At 42.4% G+C, this 12,781-nt stretch overlaps 1 protein-coding gene across 2 annotated transcripts in view; it reads left to right on the forward strand.

The window, feature by feature from the left end:
* The window catches only part of ZMIZ2 (zinc finger MIZ-type containing 2), a 105,114-nt gene that overhangs the window by 53,262 nt on the left and 39,071 nt on the right, over positions 1-12,781 (forward strand). For both annotated transcript variants that reach the window (XM_070952619.1, XM_070952617.1), the window contains exon 2: positions 11,991-12,132. In XM_070952619.1, the coding sequence (XP_070808720.1) occupies positions 12,083-12,132 (50 nt within the window). In that variant the 5' untranslated portion in view covers positions 11,991-12,082. The remainder of the gene's footprint in view (positions 1-11,990; positions 12,133-12,781) is intronic.

Below are 12,781 nucleotides of genomic sequence, written 5' to 3' on the forward strand. Positions count from 1 at the left end.
TCGGGGGGTTGGAGGGCCATCCTGAATTTAAAGCAGTTGAATCTGTCGGTCCTCTACCGCAGATTCAAAATGCACTCTCTGGGATCCATCCTTGCCGGGATACGACGTGGCGACTTCCTTCAGTCAGTCGATCTCAGGGAGGTGTACCTGCATGTTCCGGTTCTTCCGGCCCACTGTCAATACCTATGATTCCAAATTGGGGAGGACCACTATCAGTACTGTGCGATGCCCTTCGGCTTGTCATCTGCTCCAAGGACTTTCACAAAACTGGTAGCGGTGGTGGCGGCTGCTCTCCGAATGATACCTGTGAGAGTGTTGTGCTATCTGGACAACATTCTGGTCATGTCATCCTCCAGAAGTCAAATATCTCGGGACTTGGCCTTTGTCATCGGGCTTTTTCAGGACCACGGGTTCTCGATCAACTTCCCGAAAAGTCACCTTCACCCGTCTACTGCTCTCCAGCATTTGGGAGCGGTGATCGACTCTGTTCGGGGCCAGGTCTTCCTCTCTCCGGACAGGGTCGAGAGCATCCACAAACTGATTCGTCTCATTCAATCCAAGCATTCTGTTCCTCTCCTCCATCTGTCCCAACTGTTGGGAAAAATGGTCTCGTGCTTTTCAATCGTGCCATGGGCGTGCAGGCACACGAGACCATTGCAGTAGTTCCTGCTCTCTTTTCAATGCACGGGTTGCAGCGACTCTCTACACAAGGTATCACTTCCCCCTCAAATTTCCCTGTCCCTCAACTGGTGGACAGGCCCCAAGCTTCTCCTGGGCTCTCAATTTCTGCTCCCGGATCGGCTGACCCTGACTTCCGACGCCAGTCTCTTGGGCTGGGGGGCCCATCTCCATGATCAGATGGTGCAGGGCCGCTGGTCAGCTTCAGAACAGTCTCTAAGCATCAACCTTTTGGAGCTGAGGGCGATTCGACTAGCTCTCTATCACTTTCAGCCCCTGTTACACGGCCGTCACATCCTCGTCCTCACGGACAATATTACAGCCAAGGCCCTTATCAACAAAGAAGGGGGCACGAGATCGAGGGACCTGATGCTGGAGGCGGAGATGCTATTGACTTGGGCCGAGAATCACGTTCTATCCCTGAGGGCTGATCACATCTTGGGCGTGGACAACATCCAAGCCGATTGGCTCAGCAGACAACAAATAGACCAGTCAGAATGGCAGCTGGATCCCGATGTCTTTTGAGAGGCTACCACCATCTTCGGCCTGCCCGTTGTGGACTTATTCGCCAGTCCGACGAACACCCAACTCCCCAGATTTGTGACTCGTTACCCGTGCCCGACGGCGGAGGCTCACAACGCACTCCGATGCCACTGGCCCTCCGGCCTTTTTTACGCATTTCCTCCGATTCCCTTGATCCCTCAGGTGATTCGGAAGTTGTTGGAGGAACGTGCAGATCTCCTGCTGGTGGCTCCCAACTGGCCTCGTCGACCATGGTATGCAGACCTCGTGGCTCTGTCCGTACTTCCTCCGTGGGAGATTCCGCCGAACCGTCTCTCTCTGCGCCAAGGAGCAGTCTTCCACCCAGATCCAGGATGGCTCCAATTGGCCGTATGGCGTTTGAGCGGGTCATCCTGTGGAAGGACCGTCTCCCCGACTCCGTCATAGATACCATACAGGCTTCTCGGAGACCTTCTACATCGCGTATATACGAGTCCTCTTGGCGGACTTTCTGCACTTGGTGTGCTGACAACCTGGTGGACCCTACGTCGGCTCAGATCATTGACATTCTCTGTTTTTTGCAATCTGGCCTGGACAAAGGCTTGTCGCCATCCACCCTTCGTCGACAGACCGCTGCTTTGTCCACTGTCATTTGGTGCCCGCCTTACTCTTCTTTGTCTCAGCATCCGTTACTCAAAGGGTTTTTGCACGGGGCTATGAACCTACGTCCGCCCCCAGTTCATCGGTACCCGACCTGGGACCTTTCCCTTGTTCTTCAAGCGCTTATGCTTCCCCCCTTCGAACCGCTGGGTTCTATATCCCTTAAGTACTTGTCCTTTAAGATGGCCTTCCTTTTGGCGATTACCTCCGCCAGGAGGATATCGGAACTTTCAGCTTTGTCAATTAGGAAAGACTTATGTATTTTCCATGCTAACACTGTTGTTCTTCGCCTGGACCCAGCCTTTTTGCCGAAAGTGAACTCCTATTTTCATCACGCCCAGGAATTAATCCTTCCGGATTTCTGTCCATCGCCCAAGCACCAACGTGAGAAGGATTGGCACACCCTTGACGTGCGCAGGGCCCTCAGTCGCTATATTCGCAGGACTGAATCCTTCCGGAGAACGGAAGCCCTTTTGGTCTCCTTCCACCCGAGGTCATTGGGCCAAAAAGTATCTTCATCGACCGTGGGCAGATGGATTAAGGCGTGCATATCTACGGCATATAACATCAGGCTAGGCCGGTTCCATCTGGGATTTTGCCTCACTCAACTCATAGTGCGGCGACTTCTGCTGCCTGGGCCACACAGGCGTCCGTTTCGGACATCTGCCAGGCCGCCACTTGGTCCTCGGTGACGCCTTTTATAAGACACTACAGGGTGGATTCCTTTGCCTCCGCTGAGGCTTCCTTTGGCCGTCAAGTCCTGCAAAGTGTTCTTGTGGCGCAGGACTCTGGGGGTTATTAGTCTCCCACCCTTGTTGTCTGAGCTTGGGTATATCCCAGCTATGGACTGCAGGAGCAGTGCTCTGGAAAACGAACATTGTCTTACCTGAATGTTCCTTTTCGGAGCACTGCGACTGCAGTCCATCCCCTCCCCTGTTTTCCTTGGTTTGACTTTTGGTGCCTTGACCAGGCCTGGCTTTGTTATTGTTTCGCCTACTGTTACTTTTCTTCTGATTACTACTAGGTGGTCGCGCCTTTGTTCAAAGACTGGTGCATTATGGGAGTGAGAGGCGTGGCCACAGGACGAAGAGAGACACTAATTTAAAATATCACCCAGTCAAAATGAAGTGATGATGAAGAAACCCAGCTATGGACTGCAGGAGCAGTGCTCCGAAAAGGAACATTCAGGTAAGACAATGTTCATTCTGCTAATCAGGCTGTGCTGAAGCTGAAACGGGCTGTTTGCTGCAAGAAGGTAAATTGCTGGGAGGCAGAGGCCAAAGGGAGGGGGCCGGCGGTGGGGCTACATTCGGTGTATAAGATGCACTCAAATGTTCACCCTCTTTGGGGGGGGGAATTGTGACTTATACTCTGAAAAATACGGTAAGTGAATTGCATGGTTGTTAAGTGAATCCAGCTTCCCCATTGACTTTCCTGGTCAGAAGCCAACTGAGATGGTCACAAATAGCTATCACATGACCCCGGGACACTATAACCATTGTAAATACATCGAAATGCCAAATTTTGATCACGTGACTGTGGGAATGCTGTTATGGTTGTAAGTCTGAGGACCAATCATAAGTCACTTAGTGCTGTGGTAACTTCAAACAGTTGCTAAACCAATTATTGTAATTTGAGGACTACTTGTACTTCTCAACAAGCACCATGGTCCTTGTTCCACCAGGCACTCTAACACTTAAAATTAATAGAAATATCTGTTCTATTGGATTTATATTTTTCCCTAACCATCGACCTGTTAAAAGGCAGTCCTGAAGAGAACTGGCTAAAGTGGAATCACTACAGAAGAAATTGTTTGTTCCAGACCTTCTTAAGAATTGTGTCCCCCTCCCCACCTTTTCCCCCCTGACAACTGATCTTTGATTTACACACAATGGGACATCAGTGGGAGCTAATCACTACAGCGACTACACTACACCATGAGACTCGCTCAGCCAAAAAAGTGTTACAGCCTTACCTTGCTCTAAAAGCAGTGAGAAATCTTTTATCCAGAATGTGTTTCCGTTCTATTCTTTCTACCTTCTGCTCTACAATATCATGATCCCTCTTTTTGGGGGAGACTGTTTTTGTTCCTTTCCTCTCAAGATGAAAAAGCCAGTAAAGAAAATGACTGAATAAAAAACCAAAATATCTTAGAGAATCGAGGTGCTCACATATAATGTGTGATCTTAGGGAGACATGCAAATTATTTAAGTATCCATGTGTTGCCTCAATAACTCATCCATCAAAATTTAATTTTAATATGACTTTATCAGTTTGAGGTTATAGCTCATGTTCTTGATTTTTGCTTAATATTGAAAACATTGCCCTCTAGAACCTTATTCACCCAGTTTAGTGGCGTGGTGGTTAGAATGCAGCATTGCAGGCCTATTTTGCTGATTTCCAGCAGTTTGATCCTAACCGGCTCAAGATTGACTCAGCCTTCTATTCTTCTGAAGTAGGTAAAATAAGGACCCAGATTGTTGGGAGCAATATGCTGACTCTGTAAACTGCTTAGAGAGAGAGCTGTAAAGCACTGTGTATATAAGTCTAAGTACTATTGCTATTCCTATTCTGCATGGGATGAGTAATGGGAAGAATGGGAGGGCATAATTTCTCTCCCTAAATTTTACTTTACTCTTGAAGAGCAAGGTGGGGAGGTGAGGAGGAGGGGCTGGAAATAGGGTTTCCCATGGTTCCTCCCCAAACTAAGTGAAGTTAATTAGATCTGCTTGGCATGTTTGCTTTACTATTCTTACTATGTCATTCCCACTATTCTAGACAATCTGGGAGGTTGGGGAAAAAACAGCAGAAGAAAGAGATGCCTGTTTCCTAAAGTCTGGTCAAGGAGATTGGATTTACTCTAGATTCTCCTCCTACTCCTCCTTCTCCCATAGTCTCTTTCCCAACAGTCTCTTCTCTCTTTCTTAATATATTAAACAACTCTTAGTTACCTATGTAAAGGTAAGGGTTCTTATATACCGAAAAACCACTAGAGTTGCCAGGTGTCCACTATTTGAGCGGACAGTCCGCTTTTTTCACATTATGTTCACTATTTTTTTTCACAAAATAGTGGACATTTTTTTATTCAAAAGCTTTATGATGAAATGGTACGTAATCTAAAGCTGTACAGTTTAAGAGAATAAGGATAGGAGAATCGCGTTTTGTCTTCTTTTTCATAAGTTAGAATGAGACAAAGATCGAATATCCATTGAACTCGATTCTCCGAAAAAATTAATGATGAGATTAAAATAAAAATATATTATAAAATTATGTACAGTTCACATTTTTAAAATGTATTGTAGCTTGTGTCGACTGACCTAAAATGGCCTCGAGTGATGAGAGTGACAGCGGCGAGATTTCGAATTCTTTAAAACGAAAGAGAGGAGTGTGCAAATACACCAAAGACTGGGAAGCTACTTTTGAATGGATTACTAACAACGAAGCCGACAGAACAAATACGACGGCCTACTGTAAATTGTGTCAGAAATCGTTCACAATTGAATATAATGGTATAAAAGCTGTCACACAGCATGCAAGCACAAAAAATCATTTAGATAAGGAGAAAATAGCTTCCAGCAACAAGCGAATCAATTCATTTTTCATTGTTAAAGACTCCTCTTTCAGTGAGAAAGTGACTGTAGCTGAAATGGCTGAAACTTACCATGGGATCAAACACCATATTTCTTTCCTAGCTCAAGATTGCGGTATTAAGTTAATGAAGCAAATTTTTGATGATTCAGAAATTGTAAAAAAGATGTCTTGTGGAAGAACCAAATCACCAGCTATTGTCAATGAGGTTTTGTATCCTTTTTCTATTGAGTTGGTTCTCAATGATCTTAAAACTGGAATTCCATTTTCTCTCTCCACTGACGCATCAAACAAGGGAAATCGCAAAATGTATTCCATTGTTGCACAATATTTTACTTGTGAAGAAGGACTGTATGTGAAAATTTTAGACTTTTATGAGGATTCTTTCGAAGATTCTACATCAATAAAAAATCAGCTGTGTCAAGTTCTTAGTGATAACGAATTGGAAATAAATAATGTTTCAGCTTTCTCAGCAGATAATACATCGGTCAATTATGGAGTGAACAAATCTGTTTACCAAAAATTATTGCTGGAAAATGACAATATTGTAGCTGCTCATTGCAATAATCACATTTTACACAACAGCGCAAAAAATGCATTAAAGCAGTTATCTTTTGATATCGAAAATGTAGTGCTGAAGGTTTTTGCCGAATGTTCGAATTCTGCGAAGAAACAAGAAGAGTTGAAATCATTTTTTGAGTTTTGCGAGTCAGAATTCCATGAAGTTTTGCGCCATGTTCCAACACGTTGGTTAAGTTTGTTTAAAGCGGTCGAAAGACTTCTTTTAAACTGGATACCTCTAAAATCGTATTTTATTTCTCTTGGATCTGATGAGTGCCATAAGGTTATCTGGAACCTTATTTCGGATCAAGAAAATGAACTCGCAAAGGACTATGAACCAACAATTTCAGAATTGTATTTATATTTCATGCACTTCTTCATGTCAATAATGCAAGACACCCTACTGAAGCTGGAAAGCAAGAAAATTCTTGCATGTGATCTTCACATTATCATGTGTAAGCTGCGTGATTTCTTTGCAAAAAAAAGACGATGAGCAGTTTTTTGGAATGAAAGTTTTATTTGCCTTACGTAAAAAACATTTGCCTGAGAATGCCGTGCAAAAGTTCAAGAACGAAGGCATCAACGTGTATCAAAGAGCCATTGCGTACCTAGAAAAGTGGTATAATTTCACCAATTCAGTATATGAGATGCTAAGTTGTTTCAATCTAATTGATCGCAATAATCCTCCAACTTTAGAAGAAATGACGAACATCTGGTTATTATCACCATGGCGAGAAGAACTTCCACCCAACACTCTCTTCGATGAAATTTCTGTCTTAGAAGAAGTTTATGTTCATCTGCAGGGCAATTCATCCCTTGATAAGTGGACGTACTTTTTCAAGAAAGAGCCAGCTCCAGGGACTTCCGGTTTGCTGCTTGTCGCTGCCAGACGTTCCTTTGGGATCGTCAGCTTCCATCGCCTGTCAGAGCCGCCTTCACAACGGAATGGCAGCTTGAAAAAACTCCGTTTCCATGAGGAAACGGAGATAGAGCCGGCAGGGGTGGGTAGAACTCTCTGCGGAGTCCCAAAAGTTTTTCCTTTACTTTTGGGACGGAGCGGATGAGATGCCCCGTATCCCCAGCCGCTGCTCCGGGCTTTGGGAGACCTCTGCTGATGCAGAGCCAGGCGTCAAAAGCAAGCCTGCAAATTTAACAGACTACTCAAAGAAAATGTGAGCTGAACCTGTAATACTGAACCGCAAGTATTTTACTGATTTTTTAAAAGAAATTACTTAAGAGAGAGGAGGAAAAGAAAGAGGAAAAAAAGCCTTTTAAAATGGCGTCGGCTGGAGGAGAGGCTGAAAGGGAAAGTCCTTCCGTTTTTTATTACTACAACGTAGCGGAATAAATACCACTGGCTACATTTGTAGACAAAACTTCGCTCCTGTGTCTTTTTCTCTTTTTTTTTTCCCTTGGAGACCTGATATTGTTGTTGATTGGAAAGAAGTCTTTCTTGCTTTTTTTTAACAAAGCCTGCCTGGGCGGAAACATGGCACTGAGACTCATAAAGTCAGATAAACAAGAAGGGGGGGATTCCCCCACCAACAACTTAAAGGAACAAGTCTTAACTCTTCAGTCTGAGAAACCAGATTTTAATATAATAGAATTTTTTATAGAAGAGATTGAAAGAAGGGAGGAGATTGTGAATCAGCAATTTGAAAAATTTAAGCAGGAAATTAAAGAATTGGTGAAATCTAAGTTTGATTTTTTGGAGAAAAAACTCTCAAAAATGGCTAATGGTTTTATAGAATTTATGATACAGCTGGACACAAATACTAATGTACTAGAGTCTAAAATGGAAGAAATTCAAGATAAATTGGACAATAGAATTCAAAAAAATGAAAATGACTTGATAAATATTCAGGATAATAGCTTAGAAGAAAAACCCAAAATGGATGCTGATCAAAAGTATGGTAATGCAGAAAATCTGCAACAGAAGATTGAAAAAGAGATTTTAATGGTACAATATAATTTCACAGAATATGCGATAAGATTAAGAGGTTTGCAGGAAAATAATAGAGATGATTTAAGGAAAATATCTTCTGAATTTCTAGCTGGGATTCTAAAGGTTCAACCTGACGAAGTGTTTTGTAGGATTGACAGAGTTTATCGAATCAACTCCTGGACTGCCAAGCACAGGCAATTGCCTAGAGATGTGGTGATTTATTTTACAGATAAAGAAATTAGGAATAATATCGTGCAAAATTCCTTCAATTCTAATTTGCAATTGCATGGAAGAAAGATTTGGATTTACAAGGAACTCCCACCTAAGATATTGATGGAAAGGAAGAAATTTGGTTTTCTGGTGAATGAGTTAAAAAAGAGAAATATCTCATTCAGGTGGGACGCCCCAGTTGGTATTATATTTAGATATCAAGGAGAAAGATATCAGCTAAATACTGTTGAAAGAGCGGAAGAATTTTATCAAAATAGGTTGAAAATGAACTTAACATCTTCAGGTATAATACAGGATAAGCAGAGGGAGCCGGAAATAAAGGTAAAATATCGAAATATAGAGACTGTACCAGATGAATTGCCTTTGGATTCATTGGATACCCCAGCTGGACTATCTACAAATCTGAGAGAAGTGGCATCTAACCTTAATGTGATGACTTATCAAGGCAAGGACAAGCATGGAAACCAATTAGGGGATATACAAGGGATAAAAAAGAAACATGAGATACAAAAACAAAACCAACAAGACCAATCTACAAAGCAGAACAAAATCCGACCAGATGATACACAATTTGTAGAAAAGAAACCAGGATGGAAACCAAACCCACAAAAAGAAAAGAAAAAAAGAAATAGGTGGCATAAAAATAGAAATTTCTAAATCAGGCAACAGTGAAGCCAGTGACTTTAAAATATGAATGATTATGTGTAAACACAGAAGAGGCGACGTATTGGTTAATATCATCCTGAAGATTGTGGCAGATCTCTGCATGGCCGTAATTTGGGGACGTGAAATGAGCCTTAAACTGATGGATTTGAATTATCCATTTTGGAATTTTTTTTTGTGTTGATAAACATATTATATTATCTTGAATTACAAGGCAAGAGAATTATGCTGGGGCATGCAGAAGATCGGGTTGTTACCCACTACGATGATGGGAATTAATAATCCTGATGAAACCCACAATTATTACTATATGGAATATAATTATAATGTCACTCGGGTGGTTGTTTTTACTTTTATACATATAAGAAGATATTTACTACTGATGGGGGCAGATATGATTGAAGATCCTGAATAAACTGTTGCACCAGGAAGCTATGTTACCCGATTATGGATGTTGGTTCTACCAATCCAGTGGAAAGACCTTAAAGAAGATACTATATGGATTATAAATTTAAAGTCATTGTCTTTTCTTTTTTTTTATTTAGATATAATGGAGAATATAGACATATATTTTTAAGTAGTGTGGGCAGTGAATCAAAGATATTAAGAAATGTTGTGTATGGTAATTTTGCATGATAGTGGGTGAATAAGCTAGTTAGTAGATTGATTAGTCTAAGAAAAGGGATTTTTAAGTGATATATTTAGGGGAGTGGAGGAAATGGATAGAGTGGAATAAATGTTAAACTAGATTTTATGGGGAAGGCTGCTTTGAAATGTTATAGTAATATACATAGAAGATTAAATGTTAAAGTAGGACTTATTGTATAGTTTTAAAGTGGAGAAGTTATTTTATAATGTCATAGTATAATGTCTTTTTTTTTTCCTTTTTTTCCTTTCTTTTCTCTTTTCTGAAATGTATGGATAAAGGGGGATGTTATAATATTAATAATATTTTTAGTAAGTAAAGGTCAATATCTAGAGGAGGGAGTAAGTAATCTGTTATGAATTAGGTTTTTTTTTTGTTATGAAGAAGTCACAGGGGGGGATGGGTGGGGTGGGGAGGGGGGGTTAGGGAGGGGGAGGGAGAGGGGGGAAAAAAAGGGGGAAAAATTTGTATTTGAAAACTTTTTCAATAAAAAAAAAAAAAAGAAAGAGCCAGCTCCGAGTTTACTGAAACTGTTCCAGTATTGTGCATCAATTCCGGTATCAAATGCAAACGTTGAACGAATTTTCAGCATCATGGGAAATTTGTGGACTGACGAACGTAACCGACTGCTTGTACCATCAGTTCGAAGTGAACTTTGTATATTTTTTAATATTTCTCAACGTTGTACTGAAATTAAAGAATTATTCCTTAAACACAAAGAATTGATCAAAGCTGTGCAGTCAAATAAAAAATACACACGACAGCAAAGTAAAATGTAATTTAATATTTTACATGTTATTATAATATATTTGATGTTTTGAATTTTAAGTAAAGTTTTGAAGTGATTATTGTGATTAATACGTGTTAAAATGTTTGTAAGAAAATGTATAATTTAATTGTAAATATTTTTTTATTTTTTTACTACTTAACCCCCCCCCCCCCCCGCTTGTCCGCTATTTTTTGGAAGCAGACCTGGCAACCCTAAAAACCACTATTTTACCCTGACATTTCATCCCCCACCCCCTGAATGTTGGGGCTGCTCTCTTTCTGCAGCCATATAGACTTTGCTTCACAAGGTGCTCTAACTCATGGGTAGTTTACAAACAGCTTGTTGTCTACACCCAAATGTCTAGGATTGCATCTTAGCTTGTACATGCTAAGTCATAATCAGACCAAACTGACCCCATGAAGGCTGGGCATGTTATGTGAATTTAGCTGCTATTTTTAATGATAGAACACACAACTTGTGGTTCTCTGGAGGTTTCTGCTCCCAAGTTCCCTCACCAGTGACCATGTTATTTAGCCAGCACTGTTGAAGATACAGTTCAGCATCATCTATGTATGGAAAGCAGGTTGCTGTTGAGAGGATAAAACTGCTTTTCATGGTTTCCCTCCCCTGAATAAGTATCTTCTTATGTTTGGTGTGATAACAAGGTATGTGTTGGCACCTTCAGGTTCCAAGGGCCAGATAGATGCTCAGGTAGAGTGATGGATGTACATTCTTGAGTGGGTCCGGAAGCTGTGGGCAACACAGAGTTAATCTGGTGTAACTAGGCCAGCTCAACAGCTTGCTCCTGCCAGGACCTTGTTTTGCCATATCTGGGCTGTACGCCAAGTTCCTTCTGGCCGCTGTATAAAGTTGACGTAGTCAGAGCCGAAAGCCTCTGCTAAACAAATGGGGCCACTTCCCCTCAGGAAAATTAAGGGGGAGAGCCACAGACAAATCATTGTGGAAAGAGAAGATATAAGAGGTGTTCACTTAGCTTCTACCTGCACGGCCTAGAAATTAAACATGGTATCTTGGAAAGGGATGGGGAGACATTTGCTGCTTCAGAACAAAAGAACTCAAAGTCGTTGGGTTGACTGGGTGCCAGCTCTGCCACCCACTCCTGGCCTTGACTCTGTTGGAGGAGAAGAGGGTATCTGAGGACACAAGGGGAACCAGGGAGGGAGGCCCTATCATCAAGGCCAAGAGAGCACATGTTTTGAGAGAGGAGCTCTGTATATTGGCATGTGTCTTGGGCAGTCAGCTGCACCCAGCCACCTGGGTTTGGTGAAGTTGCCACTTGAGGGGTTAGTCATAAATTATAAGCAAGGATGTTGATCTTGGAGGAGGTAAATCTCAAATATCTTCATATGGTCTCCACCTTCCTTAGTCCCACTTTCTTTGCAAGTGTGTTGAGAAGATAAAACGGATGGGGGAGAAGGCTCACCCTCTGGACTACAACAAAAGACATGGTTTGGCTACTTCATACACCCAATTGCTTGTCTGGAACCCTGAGTAGATGCTGCCCATTGGTTCATCACAGTGTTTTCCAACCTGGACAGCTTCCAGAAATATGGGTATGGACCTCAAGTCCCAGAATTTCCCACCAGCAGAAGGCCACATCTCTGGAAGCTTCCCAGGTTGGGAAATACTTTGCATAATTCTGGGTCTGACAGTCTGACTTCGAATAAGAAACTTCCTGTGTTTCTATGCAGCTGCTAACGTCTTGCTTCCTGCCTGCTTCCTTCTAGTCTATCTGCTGCTGTGACATCTGAGAGGCAGTGACCAGTCTCCCTGTGTGGCCTTGGATCCTGCACCCAGCCCCTTCACCTCCCTGTAGCCAATGACCCCCATGAACCCAATGAAACCATCGCTCCCTCCCACCCCGCATGGGTGAGTATGATACGGCTCGCCTCCTCTATCAGCTTTACACATGCCTCTTTTCATCTGACCCTGGAGGTTTGCTGTTTGGCAACTCTTGTAATGTGGGCACAGGGCTCAGCATCCTGATCTCTTTCCTTTCATTAATGTCTCCAGCCCTGAGGGTTGCAAAAAGGCTGGAAATACAAGGGAACCCTTGGGTGGAATGCAGAGTTTCCCATAGAGTGGGCAGCAATTCTTGTTTCCCATTCGGAAGTTACCACCTAATAAAAGGAAGGGGGTACATGCAGTCTCAAATTACAGCCACAATTGGAACCGGAATTGCTGCTGTTAAGCAGTTGTGCCCAATTTTACAGTTGTTAAGCGAATCACTGCAGCTGTTAAATCAATCATGCAGTTGTTAAGCGAATCCAGCTCCCCTTCCACCCCTTTGAATTTCCTTGCTGGAAGTCAGCTGAGAAAGTCACCAATGGTGATCATTTGACCCCAGGCCGCTGTAACTATTTTAAATGCATGGCAGTTGCCAATCACCTAAATTTTGGTCACATGACTCTGGGAGGGTTGCAGTGGTTGTAAGAGGACTGGTTGAAGTCATTGTAACTTCACGCAGCGGCTAAATGAAGGGTTGTAAGTTGAGGACTACCTGCAAAGTGCACTTACA

The sequence above is a fragment of the Pituophis catenifer genome, unplaced genomic scaffold (assembly GCF_029215685.1).
Source record: "Pituophis catenifer annectens isolate HBS135680 unplaced genomic scaffold, rPitCat1.0.hap2 SCAF_12, whole genome shotgun sequence".
Taxonomy (NCBI): domain Eukaryota; kingdom Metazoa; phylum Chordata; class Lepidosauria; order Squamata; family Colubridae; genus Pituophis; species Pituophis catenifer.